Source organism: Pagrus pagrus, assembly GCF_965226575.1.
Source record: "Pagrus pagrus genome assembly, chromosome: 9".
Classification (NCBI taxonomy): Eukaryota; Metazoa; Chordata; class Actinopteri; order Spariformes; family Sparidae; genus Pagrus; species Pagrus pagrus.
In genome coordinates this window covers 4,104,420-4,121,580 of record NC_140193.1, presented here as the reverse complement: position 1 = coordinate 4,121,580, position 17,161 = coordinate 4,104,420, and the positions used below count along the sequence as shown (strand labels likewise).

Sequence of the window (17,161 nt, the reverse complement as noted above, 5' to 3'; positions counted from 1 at the left end):
ACCAACAGTAACTGGTAAGAAAGCGACTGACTTTTACACACCAATGTCACTGTAGCACGCACATGGAACTGCATTCAGTTGTATTTTACTACGTTAAAGTTAGGCAGTGCCACTCTGACAGAACAGGTGTACTAGCATTAATAGAGTCATATGTAAACATTGAGGTTAGCTCTGGTTGTCTAACTTTCATATGGGACACATTGGTCACACCAAATTAAATATGTCTCAAATGTTATGTTCCCTAGTGGAGAGACAGCCACCAGGAAAGGATGTTGTGTTCTTGTTGGATGGATCTGATGGTACTAGACGTGGATTCCAGGCTATGCGAGACTTTGTCCAAAGGGCAGTAGAGAAACTCAGTGTGGATGACAACAAAGATCGTGTCTCAGTGGTTCAGTACAGCAGAGATCCAGCCGTCCAGTTCTATCTGAACACATACACAACAAAAGGCGATATCCTTGACACCGTCAGAGGTTTGAGGCACAAAGGCGGAAGCCCCCTCAAGACTGGAGAAGCTCTCCAGTACTTGAAGGATAATGTCTTCACGACTTCTGCCGGGAGCAGGCGCCTGGAAGGCGTTCCACAAGTCCTGATATTGTTGACTGGCGGAAGGTCTTATGACAGTGTTGATGCCCCAGCCTCGGCTCTGAAACAGATGGGTGTCTTGATGTTTGCAGTTGGAACCAGGGGCTCTGATTTGAAGGAACTGCAGAAGTTATCCCACGATTCCCGTAATGCTGTGTCTGTACCTGAATTCACTGACCTTGCCCGTGTCCAAGATCAAATTCAGTCCTCTGTGGAGGCTGTGGTTATTGATGTCACCCCAGAAACACCAACTGAAACTGGTATGTTAAGTGGCTTGAAAGGCTACCTGACTTATTTCACCCACACCGAAGGAAAGAAATGTAGTGTGATGCTTGATTAGCTCTACGTTTGCGTTTAAGGAGAGGTTGTGGTCTGCTTTCCCACTGTTTGAAATTGAAGTAGGCTGCCTTAGGTGCTTTGAAACTAATAGACCACAACTTGATGAGTATTCCCCCAGCTTACTTTTTGCAAAGGTTTTAAACTGTTTGTCTCGCTGTCTTTTCTCAGTTGACACCGGCAAAAAGGATGTTGTCTTCCTTCTGGATGGCTCTGATGGCACACGGAATGGCTTCCCTGCCATGCGTGAGTTTGTCGAGAGAGCTGTTGAGAAACTCAATGTGGGACAAAACAACGACCGTGTCTCTGTGGTGCAGTACAGCAGTGATCCAGAGGTTAATTTCTATCTCAACACATACACCACAAAAGAGGATATTGTGGATTCAGTCAGAGGACTGAGACACAGAGGGGGCAGCCCTCTCAATACCGGGGCAGCCCTCCAATACGTTAGGGACAACGTCTTTACAAACTCCTCCGGGAGTAGGCGCCTGCAAGGTGTCCCACAAATGCTAGTCCTGCTAAATGGTGGAAAGTCTTCTGACAATGTAGATACCCCAGCCTCTGCTCTCAAACAGCAAGGCATCTTTGTGATTGGCATTGGAGCAAGCAACTCTGACAGAAGTGAGCTGCAGAAGATATCAACCGAGCCTACTTATGCTCTTTCGGTGTCTGAGTTCACTGACCTGCCCGGTGTCCAGGAACAGCTCTCCACTGTACTGAGTACAGTGCGAGTGAGGGGCACACCCCTGACACCAACAGTAACTGGTAAGAAAGCGACTGACTTTTACACACCAATGTCACTGTAGCACGCACATGGAACTGCATTCAGTTGTATTTTACTACGTTAAAGTTAGGCAGTGCCACTCTGACAGAACAGGTGTACTAGCATTAATAGAGTCATATGTAAACATTGAGGTTAGCTTTGGTTGTCTAGCTTTCATATGGGACACATTGGTCACACCAAATTAAATATGTCTCAAATGTTATGTTCCCTAGTGGAGAGACAGCCACCAGGAAAGGATGTTGTGTTCTTGTTGGATGGATCTGATGGTACTAGACGTGGATTCCAGGCTATGCGAGACTTTGTCCAAAGGGCAGTAGAGAAACTCAGTGTGGATGACAACAAAGATCGTGTCTCAGTGGTTCAGTACAGCAGAGATCCAGCCGTCCAGTTCTATCTGAACACATACACAACAAAAGGCGATATCCTTGACACCGTCAGAGGTTTGAGGCACAAAGGCGGAAGCCCCCTCAAGACTGGAGAAGCTCTCCAGTACTTGAAGGATAATGTCTTCACGACTTCTGCCGGGAGCAGGCGCCTGGAAGGCGTTCCACAAGTCCTGATATTGTTGACTGGCGGAAGGTCTTATGACAGTGTTGATGCCCCAGCCTCGGCTCTGAAACAGATGGGTGTCTTGATGTTTGCAGTTGGAACCAGGGGCTCTGATTTGAAGGAACTGCAGAAGTTATCCCACGATTCCCGTAATGCTGTGTCTGTACCTGAATTCACTGACCTTGCCCGTGTCCAAGATCAAATTCAGTCCTCTGTGGAGGCTGTGGTTATTGATGTCACCCCAGAAACACCAACTGAAACTGGTATGTTAAGTGGCTTGAAAGGCTACCTGACTTATTTCACCCACACCGAAGGAAAGAAATGTAGTGTGATGCTTGATTAGCTCTACGTTTGCGTTTAAGGAGAGGTTGTGGTCTGCTTTCCCACTGTTTGAAATTGAAGTAGGCTGCCTTAGGTGCTTTGAAACTAATAGACCACAACTTGATGAGTATTCCCCCAGCTTACTTTTTGCAAAGGTTTTAAACTGTTTGTCTCGCTGTCTTTTCTCAGTTGACACCGGCAAAAAGGATGTTGTCTTCCTTCTGGATGGCTCTGATGGCACACGGAATGGCTTCCCTGCCATGCGTGAGTTTGTCGAGAGAGCTGTTGAGAAACTCAATGTGGGACAAAACAACGACCGTGTCTCTGTGGTGCAGTACAGCAGAGATCCAGAGGTTAATTTCTATCTCAACACATACACCACAAAAGAGGATATTGTGGATTCAGTCAGAGGACTGAGACACAGAGGGGGCAGCCCTCTCAATACCGGGGCAGCCCTCCAATACGTTAGGGACAACGTCTTTACAAACTCCTCCGGGAGTAGGCGCCTGCAAGGTGTCCCACAAATGCTAGTCCTGCTAAATGGTGGAAAGTCTTCTGACAATGTAGATACCCCAGCCTCTGCTCTCAAACAGCAAGGCATCTTTGTGATTGGCATTGGAGCAAGCAACTCTGACAGAAGTGAGCTGCAGAAGATATCAACCGAGCCTACTTATGCTCTTTCGGTGTCTGAGTTCACTGACCTGCCCGGTGTCCAGGAACAGCTCTCCACTGTACTGAGTACAGTGCGAGTGAGGGGCACACCCCTGACACCAACAGTAACTGGTAAGAAAGCGACTGACTTTTACACACCAATGTCACTGTAGCACGCACATGGAACTGCATTCAGTTGTATTTTACTACGTTAAAGTTAGGCAGTGCCACTCTGACAGAACAGGTGTACTAGCATTAATAGAGTCATATGTAAACATTGAGGTTAGCATTGGTTGTCTAGCTTTCATATGGGACACATTGGTCACACCAAATTAAATATGTCTCAAATGTTATGTTCCCTAGTGGAGAGACAGCCACCAGGAAAGGATGTTGTGTTCTTGTTGGATGGATCTGATGGTACTAGACGTGGATTCCAGGCTATGCGAGACTTTGTCCAAAGGGCAGTAGAGAAACTCAGTGTGGATGACAACAAAGATCGTGTCTCAGTGGTTCAGTACAGCAGAGATCCAGCCGTCCAGTTCTATCTGAACACATACACAACAAAAGGCGATATCCTTGACACCGTCAGAGGTTTGAGGCACAAAGGCGGAAGCCCCCTCAAGACTGGAGAAGCTCTCCAGTACTTGAAGGATAGTGTCTTCACGACTTCTGCCGGGAGCAGGCGCCTGGAAGGCGTTCCACAAGTCCTGATATTGTTGACTGGCGGAAGGTCTTATGACAGTGTTGATGCCCCAGCCTCGGCTCTGAAACAGATGGGTGTCTTGATGTTTGCAGTTGGAACCAGGGGCTCTGATTTGAAGGAACTGCAGAAGTTATCCCACGATTCCCGTAATGCTGTGTCTGTACCTGAATTCACTGACCTTGCCCGTGTCCAAGATCAAATTCAGTCCTCTGTGGAGGCTGTGGTTATTGATGTCACCCCAGAAACGCCAACTGAAACTGGTATGTTAAGTGGCTTGAAAGGCTACCTGACTTATTTCACCCACACCGAAGGAAAGAAATGTAGTGTGATGCTTGACTAGCTCTACGTTTGCGTTTAAGGAGAGGTTGTGGTCTGCTTTCCCACTGTTTGAAATTGAAGTAGGCTGCCTTAGGTGCTTTGAAACTAATAGACCACAACTTGATGAGTATTCCCCCAGCTTACTTTTTGCAAAGGTTTTAAACTGTTTGTCTCGCTGTCTTTTCTCAGTTGACACCGGCAAAAAGGATGTTGTCTTCCTTCTGGATGGCTCTGATGGCACACGGAATGGCTTCCCTGCCATGCGTGAGTTTGTCGAGAGAGCTGTTGAGAAACTCAATGTGGGACAAAACAACGACCGTGTCTCTGTGGTGCAGTACAGCAGTGATCCAGAGGTTAATTTCTATCTCAACACATACACCACAAAAGAGGATATTGTGGATTCAGTCAGAGGACTGAGACACAGAGGGGGCAGCCCTCTCAATACCGGGGCAGCCCTCCAATACGTTAGGGACAACGTCTTTACAAACTCCTCCGGGAGTAGGCGCCTGCAAGGTGTCCCACAAATGCTAGTCCTGCTAAATGGTGGAAAGTCTTCTGACAATGTAGATACCCCAGCCTCTGCTCTCAAACAGCAAGGCATCTTTGTGATTGGCATTGGAGCAAGCAACTCTGACAGAAGTGAGCTGCAGAAGATATCAACCGAGCCTACTTATGCTCTTTCGGTGTCTGAGTTCACTGACCTGCCCGGTGTCCAGGAACAGCTCTCCACTGTACTGAGTACAGTGCGAGTGAGGGGCACACCCCTGACACCAACAGTAACTGGTAAGAAAGCGACTGACTTTTACACACCAATGTCACTGTAGCACGCACATGGAACTGCATTCAGTTGTATTTTACTACGTTAAAGTTAGGCAGTGCCACTCTGACAGAACAGGTGTACTAGCATTAATAGAGTCATATGTAAACATTGAGGTTAGCTTTGGTTGTCTAGCTTTCATATGGGACACATTGGTCACACCAAATTAAATATGTCTCAAATGTTATGTTCCCTAGTGGAGAGACAGCCACCAGGAAAGGATGTTGTGTTCTTGTTGGATGGATCTGATGGTACTAGACGTGGATTCCAGGCTATGCGAGACTTTGTCCAAAGGGCAGTAGAGAAACTCAGTGTGGATGACAACAAAGATCGTGTCTCAGTGGTTCAGTACAGCAGAGATCCAGCCGTCCAGTTCTATCTGAACACATACACAACAAAAGGCGATATCCTTGACACCGTCAGAGGTTTGAGGCACAAAGGCGGAAGCCCCCTCAAGACTGGAGAAGCTCTCCAGTACTTGAAGGATAATGTCTTCACGACTTCTGCCGGGAGCAGGCGCCTGGAAGGCGTTCCACAAGTCCTGATATTGTTGACTGGCGGAAGGTCTTATGACAGTGTTGATGCCCCAGCCTCGGCTCTGAAACAGATGGGTGTCTTGATGTTTGCAGTTGGAACCAGGGGCTCTGATTTGAAGGAACTGCAGAAGTTATCCCACGATTCCCGTAATGCTGTGTCTGTACCTGAATTCACTGACCTTGCCCGTGTCCAAGATCAAATTCAGTCCTCTGTGGAGGCTGTGGTTATTGATGTCACCCCAGAAACGCCAACTGAAACTGGTATGTTAAGTGGCTTGAAAGGCTACCTGACTTATTTCACCCACACCGAAGGAAAGAAATGTAGTGTGATGCTTGATTAGCTCTACGTTTGCGTTTAAGGAGAGGTTGTGGTCTGCTTTCCCACTGTTTGAAATTGAAGTAGGCTGCCTTAGGTGCTTTGAAACTAATAGACCACAACTTGATGAGTATTCCCCCAGCTTACTTTTTGCAAAGGTTTTAAACTGTTTGTCTCGCTGTCTTTTCTCAGTTGACACCGGCAAAAAGGATGTTGTCTTCCTTCTGGATGGCTCTGATGGCACACGGAATGGCTTCCCTGCCATGCGTGAGTTTGTCGAGAGAGCTGTTGAGAAACTCAATGTGGGACAAAACAACGACCGTGTCTCTGTGGTGCAGTACAGCAGAGATCCAGAGGTTAATTTCTATCTCAACACATACACCACAAAAGAGGATATTGTGGATTCAGTCAGAGGACTGAGACACAGAGGGGGCAGCCCTCTCAATACCGGGGCAGCCCTCCAATACGTTAGGGACAACGTCTTTACAAACTCCTCCGGGAGTAGGCGCCTGCAAGGTGTCCCACAAATGCTAGTCCTGCTAAATGGTGGAAAGTCTTCTGACAATGTAGATACCCCAGCCTCTGCTCTCAAACAGCAAGGCATCTTTGTGATTGGCATTGGAGCAAGCAACTCTGACAGAAGTGAGCTGCAGAAGATATCAACCGAGCCTACTTATGCTCTTTCGGTGTCTGAGTTCACTGACCTGCCCGGTGTCCAGGAACAGCTCTCCACTGTACTGAGTACAGTGCGAGTGAGGGGCACACCCCTGACACCAACAGTAACTGGTAAGAAAGCGACTGACTTTTACACACCAATGTCACTGTAGCACGCACATGGAACTGCATTCAGTTGTATTTTACTACGTTAAAGTTAGGCAGTGCCACTCTGACAGAACAGGTGTACTAGCATTAATAGAGTCATATGTAAACATTGAGGTTAGCTTTGGTTGTCTAGCTTTCATATGGGACACATTGGTCACACCAAATTAAATATGTCTCAAATGTTATGTTCCCTAGTGGAGAGACAGCCACCAGGAAAGGATGTTGTGTTCTTGTTGGATGGATCTGATGGTACTAGACGTGGATTCCAGGCTATGCGAGACTTTGTCCAAAGGGCAGTAGAGAAACTCAGTGTGGATGACAACAAAGATCGTGTCTCAGTGGTTCAGTACAGCAGAGATCCAGCCGTCCAGTTCTATCTGAACACATACACAACAAAAGGCGATATCCTTGACACCGTCAGAGGTTTGAGGCACAAAGGCGGAAGCCCCCTCAAGACTGGAGAAGCTCTCCAGTACTTGAAGGATAATGTCTTCACGACTTCTGCCGGGAGCAGGCGCCTGGAAGGCGTTCCACAAGTCCTGATATTGTTGACTGGCGGAAGGTCTTATGACAGTGTTGATGCCCCAGCCTCGGCTCTGAAACAGATGGGTGTCTTGATGTTTGCAGTTGGAACCAGGGGCTCTGATTTGAAGGAACTGCAGAAGTTATCCCACGATTCCCGTAATGCTGTGTCTGTACCTGAATTCACTGACCTTGCCCGTGTCCAAGATCAAATTCAGTCCTCTGTGGAGGCTGTGGTTATTGATGTCACCCCAGAAACGCCAACTGAAACTGGTATGTTAAGTGGCTTGAAAGGCTACCTGACTTATTTCACCCACACCGAAGGAAAGAAATGTAGTGTGATGCTTGATTAGCTCTACGTTTGCGTTTAAGGAGAGGTTGTGGTCTGCTTTCCCACTGTTTGAAATTGAAGTAGGCTGCCTTAGGTGCTTTGAAACTAATAGACCACAACTTGATGAGTATTCCCCCAGCTTACTTTTTGCAAAGGTTTTAAACTGTTTGTCTCGCTGTCTTTTCTCAGTTGACACCGGCAAAAAGGATGTTGTCTTCCTTCTGGATGGCTCTGATGGCACACGGAATGGCTTCCCTGCCATGCGTGAGTTTGTCGAGAGAGCTGTTGAGAAACTCAATGTGGGACAAAACAACGACCGTGTCTCTGTGGTGCAGTACAGCAGAGATCCAGAGGTTAATTTCTATCTCAACACATACACCACAAAAGAGGATATTGTGGATTCAGTCAGAGGACTGAGACACAGAGGGGGCAGCCCTCTCAATACCGGGGCAGCCCTCCAATACGTTAGGGACAACGTCTTTACAAACTCCTCCGGGAGTAGGCGCCTGCAAGGTGTCCCACAAATGCTAGTCCTGCTAAATGGTGGAAAGTCTTCTGACAATGTAGATACCCCAGCCTCTGCTCTCAAACAGCAAGGCATCTTTGTGATTGGCATTGGAGCAAGCAACTCTGACAGAAGTGAGCTGCAGAAGATATCAACCGAGCCTACTTATGCTCTTTCGGTGTCTGAGTTCACTGACCTGCCCGGTGTCCAGGAACAGCTCTCCACTGTACTGAGTACAGTGCGAGTGAGGGGCACACCCCTGACACCAACAGTAACTGGTAAGAAAGCGACTGACTTTTACACACCAATGTCACTGTAGCACGCACATGGAACTGCATTCAGTTGTATTTTACTCCGTTAAAGTTAGGCAGTGCCACTCTGACAGAACAGGTGTACTAGCATTAATAGAGTCATATGTAAACATTGAGGTTAGCTTTGGTTGTCTAGCTTTCATATGGGACACATTGGTCACACCAAATTAAATATGTCTCAAATGTTATGTTCCCTAGTGGAGAGACAGCCACCAGGAAAGGATGTTGTGTTCTTGTTGGATGGATCTGATGGTACTAGACGTGGATTCCAGGCTATGCGAGACTTTGTCCAAAGGGCAGTAGAGAAACTCAGTGTGGATGACAACAAAGATCGTGTCTCAGTGGTTCAGTACAGCAGAGATCCAGCCGTCCAGTTCTATCTGAACACATACACAACAAAAGGCGATATCCTTGACACCGTCAGAGGTTTGAGGCACAAAGGCGGAAGCCCCCTCAAGACTGGAGAAGCTCTCCAGTACTTGAAGGATAATGTCTTCACGACTTCTGCCGGGAGCAGGCGCCTGGAAGGCGTTCCACAAGTCCTGATATTGTTGACTGGCGGAAGGTCTTATGACAGTGTTGATGCCCCAGCCTCGGCTCTGAAACAGATGGGTGTCTTGATGTTTGCAGTTGGAACCAGGGGCTCTGATTTGAAGGAACTGCAGAAGTTATCCCACGATTCCCGTAATGCTGTGTCTGTACCTGAATTCACTGACCTTGCCCGTGTCCAAGATCAAATTCAGTCCTCTGTGGAGGCTGTGGTTATTGATGTCACCCCAGAAACGCCAACTGAAACTGGTATGTTAAGTGGCTTGAAAGGCTACCTGACTTATTTCACCCACACCGAAGGAAAGAAATGTAGTGTGATGCTTGATTAGCTCTACGTTTGCGTTTAAGGAGAGGTTGTGGTCTGCTTTCCCACTGTTTGAAATTGAAGTAGGCTGCCTTAGGTGCTTTGAAACTAATAGACCACAACTTGATGAGTATTCCCCCAGCTTACTTTTTGCAAAGGTTTTAAACTGTTTGTCTCGCTGTCTTTTCTCAGTTGACACCGGCAAAAAGGATGTTGTCTTCCTTCTGGATGGCTCTGATGGCACACGGAATGGCTTCCCTGCCATGCGTGAGTTTGTCGAGAGAGCTGTTGAGAAACTCAATGTGGGACAAAACAACGACCGTGTCTCTGTGGTGCAGTACAGCAGAGATCCAGAGGTTAATTTCTATCTCAACACATACACCACAAAAGAGGATATTGTGGATTCAGTCAGAGGACTGAGACACAGAGGGGGCAGCCCTCTCAATACCGGGGCAGCCCTCCAATACGTTAGGGACAACGTCTTTACAAACTCCTCCGGGAGTAGGCGCCTGCAAGGTGTCCCACAAATGCTAGTCCTGCTAAATGGTGGAAAGTCTTCTGACAATGTAGATACCCCAGCCTCTGCTCTCAAACAGCAAGGCATCTTTGTGATTGGCATTGGAGCAAGCAACTCTGACAGAAGTGAGCTGCAGAAGATATCAACCGAGCCTACTTATGCTCTTTCGGTGTCTGAGTTCACTGACCTGCCCGGTGTCCAGGAACAGCTCTCCACTGTACTGAGTACAGTGCGAGTGAGGGGCACACCCCTGACACCAACAGTAACTGGTAAGAAAGCGACTGACTTTTACACACCAATGTCACTGTAGCACGCACATGGAACTGCATTCAGTTGTATTTTACTACGTTAAAGTTAGGCAGTGCCACTCTGACAGAACAGGTGTACTAGCATTAATAGAGTCATATGTAAACATTGAGGTTAGCTTTGGTTGTCTAGCTTTCATATGGGACACATTGGTCACACCAAATTAAATATGTCTCAAATGTTATGTTCCCTAGTGGAGAGACAGCCACCAGGAAAGGATGTTGTGTTCTTGTTGGATGGATCTGATGGTACTAGACGTGGATTCCAGGCTATGCGAGACTTTGTCCAAAGGGCAGTAGAGAAACTCAGTGTGGATGACAACAAAGATCGTGTCTCAGTGGTTCAGTACAGCAGAGATCCAGCCGTCCAGTTCTATCTGAACACATACACAACAAAAGGCGATATCCTTGACACCGTCAGAGGTTTGAGGCACAAAGGCGGAAGCCCCCTCAAGACTGGAGAAGCTCTCCAGTACTTGAAGGATAATGTCTTCACGACTTCTGCCGGGAGCAGGCGCCTGGAAGGCGTTCCACAAGTCCTGATATTGTTGACTGGCGGAAGGTCTTATGACAGTGTTGATGCCCCAGCCTCGGCTCTGAAACAGATGGGTGTCTTGATGTTTGCAGTTGGAACCAGGGGCTCTGATTTGAAGGAACTGCAGAAGTTATCCCACGATTCCCGTAATGCTGTGTCTGTACCTGAATTCACTGACCTTGCCCGTGTCCAAGATCAAATTCAGTCCTCTGTGGAGGCTGTGGTTATTGATGTCACCCCAGAAACGCCAACTGAAACTGGTATGTTAAGTGGCTTGAAAGGCTACCTGACTTATTTCACCCACACCGAAGGAAAGAAATGTAGTGTGATGCTTGATTAGCTCTACGTTTGCGTTTAAGGAGAGGTTGTGGTCTGCTTTCCCACTGTTTGAAATTGAAGTAGGCTGCCTTAGGTGCTTTGAAACTAATAGACCACAACTTGATGAGTATTCCCCCAGCTTACTTTTTGCAAAGGTTTTAAACTGTTTGTCTCGCTGTCTTTTCTCAGTTGACACCGGCAAAAAGGATGTTGTCTTCCTTCTGGATGGCTCTGATGGCACACGGAATGGCTTCCCTGCCATGCGTGAGTTTGTCGAGAGAGCTGTTGAGAAACTCAATGTGGGACAAAACAACGACCGTGTCTCTGTGGTGCAGTACAGCAGAGATCCAGAGGTTAATTTCTATCTCAACACATACACCACAAAAGAGGATATTGTGGATTCAGTCAGAGGACTGAGACACAGAGGGGGCAGCCCTCTCAATACCGGGGCAGCCCTCCAATACGTTAGGGACAACGTCTTTACAAACTCCTCCGGGAGTAGGCGCCTGCAAGGTGTCCCACAAATGCTAGTCCTGCTAAATGGTGGAAAGTCTTCTGACAATGTAGATACCCCAGCCTCTGCTCTCAAACAGCAAGGCATCTTTGTGATTGGCATTGGAGCAAGCAACTCTGACAGAAGTGAGCTGCAGAAGATATCAACCGAGCCTACTTATGCTCTTTCGGTGTCTGAGTTCACTGACCTGCCCGGTGTCCAGGAACAGCTCTCCACTGTACTGAGTACAGTGCGAGTGAGGGGCACACCCCTGACACCAACAGTAACTGGTAAGAAAGCGACTGACTTTTACACACCAATGTCACTGTAGCACGCACATGGAACTGCATTCAGTTGTATTTTACTCCGTTAAAGTTAGGCAGTGCCACTCTGACAGAACAGGTGTACTAGCATTAATAGAGTCATATGTAAACATTGAGGTTAGCTTTGGTTGTCTAGCTTTCATATGGGACACATTGGTCACACCAAATTAAATATGTCTCAAATGTTATGTTCCCTAGTGGAGAGACAGCCACCAGGAAAGGATGTTGTGTTCTTGTTGGATGGATCTGATGGTACTAGACGTGGATTCCAGGCTATGCGAGACTTTGTCCAAAGGGCAGTAGAGAAACTCAGTGTGGATGACAACAAAGATCGTGTCTCAGTGGTTCAGTACAGCAGAGATCCAGCCGTCCAGTTCTATCTGAACACATACACAACAAAAGGCGATATCCTTGACACCGTCAGAGGTTTGAGGCACAAAGGCGGAAGCCCCCTCAAGACTGGAGAAGCTCTCCAGTACTTGAAGGATAATGTCTTCACGACTTCTGCCGGGAGCAGGCGCCTGGAAGGCGTTCCACAAGTCCTGATATTGTTGACTGGCGGAAGGTCTTATGACAGTGTTGATGCCCCAGCCTCGGCTCTGAAACAGATGGGTGTCTTGATGTTTGCAGTTGGAACCAGGGGCTCTGATTTGAAGGAACTGCAGAAGTTATCCCACGATTCCCGTAATGCTGTGTCTGTACCTGAATTCACTGACCTTGCCCGTGTCCAAGATCAAATTCAGTCCTCTGTGGAGGCTGTGGTTATTGATGTCACCCCAGAAACGCCAACTGAAACTGGTATGTTAAGTGGCTTGAAAGGCTACCTGACTTATTTCACCCACACCGAAGGAAAGAAATGTAGTGTGATGCTTGATTAGCTCTACGTTTGCGTTTAAGGAGAGGTTGTGGTCTGCTTTCCCACTGTTTGAAATTGAAGTAGGCTGCCTTAGGTGCTTTGAAACTAATAGACCACAACTTGATGAGTATTCCCCCAGCTTACTTTTTGCAAAGGTTTTAAACTGTTTGTCTCGCTGTCTTTTCTCAGTTGACACCGGCAAAAAGGATGTTGTCTTCCTTCTGGATGGCTCTGATGGCACACGGAATGGCTTCCCTGCCATGCGTGAGTTTGTCGAGAGAGCTGTTGAGAAACTCAATGTGGGACAAAACAACGACCGTGTCTCTGTGGTGCAGTACAGCAGAGATCCAGAGGTTAATTTCTATCTCAACACATACACCACAAAAGAGGATATTGTGGATTCAGTCAGAGGACTGAGACACAGAGGGGGCAGCCCTCTCAATACCGGGGCAGCCCTCCAATACGTTAGGGACAACGTCTTTACAAACTCCTCCGGGAGTAGGCGCCTGCAAGGTGTCCCACAAATGCTAGTCCTGCTAAATGGTGGAAAGTCTTCTGACAATGTAGATACCCCAGCCTCTGCTCTCAAACAGCAAGGCATCTTTGTGATTGGCATTGGAGCAAGCAACTCTGACAGAAGTGAGCTGCAGAAGATATCAACCGAGCCTACTTATGCTCTTTCGGTGTCTGAGTTCACTGACCTGCCCGGTGTCCAGGAACAGCTCTCCACTGTACTGAGTACAGTGCGAGTGAGGGGCACACCCCTGACACCAACAGTAACTGGTAAGAAAGCGACTGACTTTTACACACCAATGTCACTGTAGCACGCACATGGAACTGCATTCAGTTGTATTTTACTACGTTAAAGTTAGGCAGTGCCACTCTGACAGAACAGGTGTACTAGCATTAATAGAGTCATATGTAAACATTGAGGTTAGCTTTGGTTGTCTAGCTTTCATATGGGACACATTGGTCACACCAAATTAAATATGTCTCAAATGTTATGTTCCCTAGTGGAGAGACAGCCACCAGGAAAGGATGTTGTGTTCTTGTTGGATGGATCTGATGGTACTAGACGTGGATTCCAGGCTATGCGAGACTTTGTCCAAAGGGCAGTAGAGAAACTCAGTGTGGATGACAACAAAGATCGTGTCTCAGTGGTTCAGTACAGCAGAGATCCAGCCGTCCAGTTCTATCTGAACACATACACAACAAAAGGCGATATCCTTGACACCGTCAGAGGTTTGAGGCACAAAGGCGGAAGCCCCCTCAAGACTGGAGAAGCTCTCCAGTACTTGAAGGATAATGTCTTCACGACTTCTGCCGGGAGCAGGCGCCTGGAAGGCGTTCCACAAGTCCTGATATTGTTGACTGGCGGAAGGTCTTATGACAGTGTTGATGCCCCAGCCTCGGCTCTGAAACAGATGGGTGTCTTGATGTTTGCAGTTGGAACCAGGGGCTCTGATTTGAAGGAACTGCAGAAGTTATCCCACGATTCCCGTAATGCTGTGTCTGTACCTGAATTCACTGACCTTGCCCGTGTCCAAGATCAAATTCAGTCCTCTGTGGAGGCTGTGGTTATTGATGTCACCCCAGAAACGCCAACTGAAACTGGTATGTTAAGTGGCTTGAAAGGCTACCTGACTTATTTCACCCACACCGAAGGAAAGAAATGTAGTGTGATGCTTGATTAGCTCTACGTTTGCGTTTAAGGAGAGGTTGTGGTCTGCTTTCCCACTGTTTGAAATTGAAGTAGGCTGCCTTAGGTGCTTTGAAACTAATAGACCACAACTTGATGAGTATTCCCCCAGCTTACTTTTTGCAAAGGTTTTAAACTGTTTGTCTCGCTGTCTTTTCTCAGTTGACACCGGCAAAAAGGATGTTGTCTTCCTTCTGGATGGCTCTGATGGCACACGGAATGGCTTCCCTGCCATGCGTGAGTTTGTCGAGAGAGCTGTTGAGAAACTCAATGTGGGACAAAACAACGACCGTGTCTCTGTGGTGCAGTACAGCAGAGATCCAGAGGTTAATTTCTATCTCAACACATACACCACAAAAGAGGATATTGTGGATTCAGTCAGAGGACTGAGACACAGAGGGGGCAGCCCTCTCAATACCGGGGCAGCCCTCCAATACGTTAGGGACAACGTCTTTACAAACTCCTCCGGGAGTAGGCGCCTGCAAGGTGTCCCACAAATGCTAGTCCTGCTAAATGGTGGAAAGTCTTCTGACAATGTAGATACCCCAGCCTCTGCTCTCAAACAGCAAGGCATCTTTGTGATTGGCATTGGAGCAAGCAACTCTGACAGAAGTGAGCTGCAGAAGATATCAACCGAGCCTACTTATGCTCTTTCGGTGTCTGAGTTCACTGACCTGCCCGGTGTCCAGGAACAGCTCTCCACTGTACTGAGTACAGTGCGAGTGAGGGGCACACCCCTGACACCAACAGTAACTGGTAAGAAAGCGACTGACTTTTACACACCAATGTCACTGTAGCACGCACATGGAACTGCATTCAGTTGTATTTTACTACGTTAAAGTTAGGCAGTGCCACTCTGACAGAACAGGTGTACTAGCATTAATAGAGTCATATGTAAACATTGAGGTTAGCTTTGGTTGTCTAGCTTTCATATGGGACACATTGGTCACACCAAATTAAATATGTCTCAAATGTTATGTTCCCTAGTGGAGAGACAGCCACCAGGAAAGGATGTTGTGTTCTTGTTGGATGGATCTGATGGTACTAGACGTGGATTCCAGGCTATGCGAGACTTTGTCCAAAGGGCAGTAGAGAAACTCAGTGTGGATGACAACAAAGATCGTGTCTCAGTGGTTCAGTACAGCAGAGATCCAGCCGTCCAGTTCTATCTGAACACATACACAACAAAAGGCGATATCCTTGACACCGTCAGAGGTTTGAGGCACAAAGGCGGAAGCCCCCTCAAGACTGGAGAAGCTCTCCAGTACTTGAAGGATAATGTCTTCACGACTTCTGCCGGGAGCAGGCGCCTGGAAGGCGTTCCACAAGTCCTGATATTGTTGACTGGCGGAAGGTCTTATGACAGTGTTGATGCCCCAGCCTCGGCTCTGAAACAGATGGGTGTCTTGATGTTTGCAGTTGGAACCAGGGGCTCTGATTTGAAGGAACTGCAGAAGTTATCCCACGATTCCCGTAATGCTGTGTCTGTACCTGAATTCACTGACCTTGCCCGTGTCCAAGATCAAATTCAGTCCTCTGTGGAGGCTGTGGTTATTGATGTCACCCCAGAAACGCCAACTGAAACTGGTATGTTAAGTGGCTTGAAAGGCTACCTGACTTATTTCACCCACACCGAAGGAAAGAAATGTAGTGTGATGCTTGATTAGCTCTACGTTTGCGTTTAAGGAGAGGTTGTGGTCTGCTTTCCCACTGTTTGAAATTGAAGTAGGCTGCCTTAGGTGCTTTGAAACTAATAGACCACAACTTGATGAGTATTCCCCCAGCTTACTTTTTGCAAAGGTTTTAAACTGTTTGTCTCGCTGTCTTTTCTCAGTTGACACCGGCAAAAAGGATGTTGTCTTCCTTCTGGATGGCTCTGATGGCACACGGAATGGCTTCCCTGCCATGCGTGAGTTTGTCGAGAGAGCTGTTGAGAAACTCAATGTGGGACAAAACAACGACCGTGTCTCTGTGGTGCAGTACAGCAGAGATCCAGAGGTTAATTTCTATCTCAACACATACACCACAAAAGAGGATATTGTGGATTCAGTCAGAGGACTGAGACACAGAGGGGGCAGCCCTCTCAATACCGGGGCAGCCCTCCAATACGTTAGGGACAACGTCTTTACAAACTCCTCCGGGAGTAGGCGCCTGCAAGGTGTCCCACAAATGCTAGTCCTGCTAAATGGTGGAAAGTCTTCTGACAATGTAGATACCCCAGCCTCTGCTCTCAAACAGCAAGGCATCTTTGTGATTGGCATTGGAGCAAGCAACTCTGACAGAAGTGAGCTGCAGAAGATATCAACCGAGCCTACTTATGCTCTTTCGGTGTCTGAGTTCACTGACCTGCCCGGTGTCCAGGAACAGCTCTCCACTGTACTGAGTACAGTGCGAGTGAGGGGCACACCCCTGACACCAACAGTAACTGGTAAGAAAGCGACTGACTTTTACACACCAATGTCACTGTAGCACGCACATGGAACTGCATTCAGTTGTATTTTACTACGTTAAAGTTAGGCAGTGCCACTCTGACAGAACAGGTGTACTAGCATTAATAGAGTCATATGTAAACATTGAGGTTAGCTTTGGTTGTCTAGCTTTCATATGGGACACATTGGTCACACCAAATTAAATATGTCTCAAATGTTATGTTCCCTAGTGGAGAGACAGCCACCAGGAAAGGATGTTGTGTTCTTGTTGGATGGATCTGATGGTACTAGACGTGGATTCCAGGCTATGCGAGACTTTGTCCAAAGGGCAGTAGAGAAACTCAGTGTGGATGACAACAAAGATCGTGTCTCAGTGGTTCAGTACAGCAGAGATCCAGCCGTCCAGTTCTATCTGAACACATACAC

General features: G+C 47.4%; 4 protein-coding genes across 8 annotated transcripts in view; all 4 read left to right on the top strand.

The window, feature by feature from the left end:
• Window positions 1–17,161, top strand: part of col6a3 (collagen, type VI, alpha 3) — a 118,962-nt gene that overhangs the window by 59,580 nt on the left and 42,221 nt on the right. The gene's annotated exons all lie outside the window — the stretch shown is intronic.
• LOC311262841 (collagen alpha-3(VI) chain-like) lies at window positions 5,339–6,743 on the top strand (the record flags this gene model as incomplete). The annotated part of the gene is made up of 2 exons (XM_084362590.1): window positions 5,339–5,861; window positions 6,109–6,743. 2 exons carry the CDS (start codon window positions 5,339–5,341, stop codon window positions 6,741–6,743), a joined length of 1,158 nt encoding a protein of 385 aa, XP_084218716.1.
• LOC311262840 (collagen alpha-3(VI) chain-like) lies at window positions 7,011–8,415 on the top strand (the record flags this gene model as incomplete). Its single annotated transcript, XM_084362589.1, has 2 exons — window positions 7,011–7,533; window positions 7,781–8,415. The coding sequence occupies 2 exons, from the start codon at window positions 7,011–7,013 to the stop codon at window positions 8,413–8,415; spliced, it is 1,158 nt and encodes a 385-aa protein (XP_084218715.1).
• Window positions 15,371–16,775, top strand: LOC311262839 (collagen alpha-3(VI) chain-like; the record flags this gene model as incomplete). Its single annotated transcript, XM_084362588.1, has 2 exons — window positions 15,371–15,893; window positions 16,141–16,775. The coding sequence occupies 2 exons, from the start codon at window positions 15,371–15,373 to the stop codon at window positions 16,773–16,775; spliced, it is 1,158 nt and encodes a 385-aa protein (XP_084218714.1).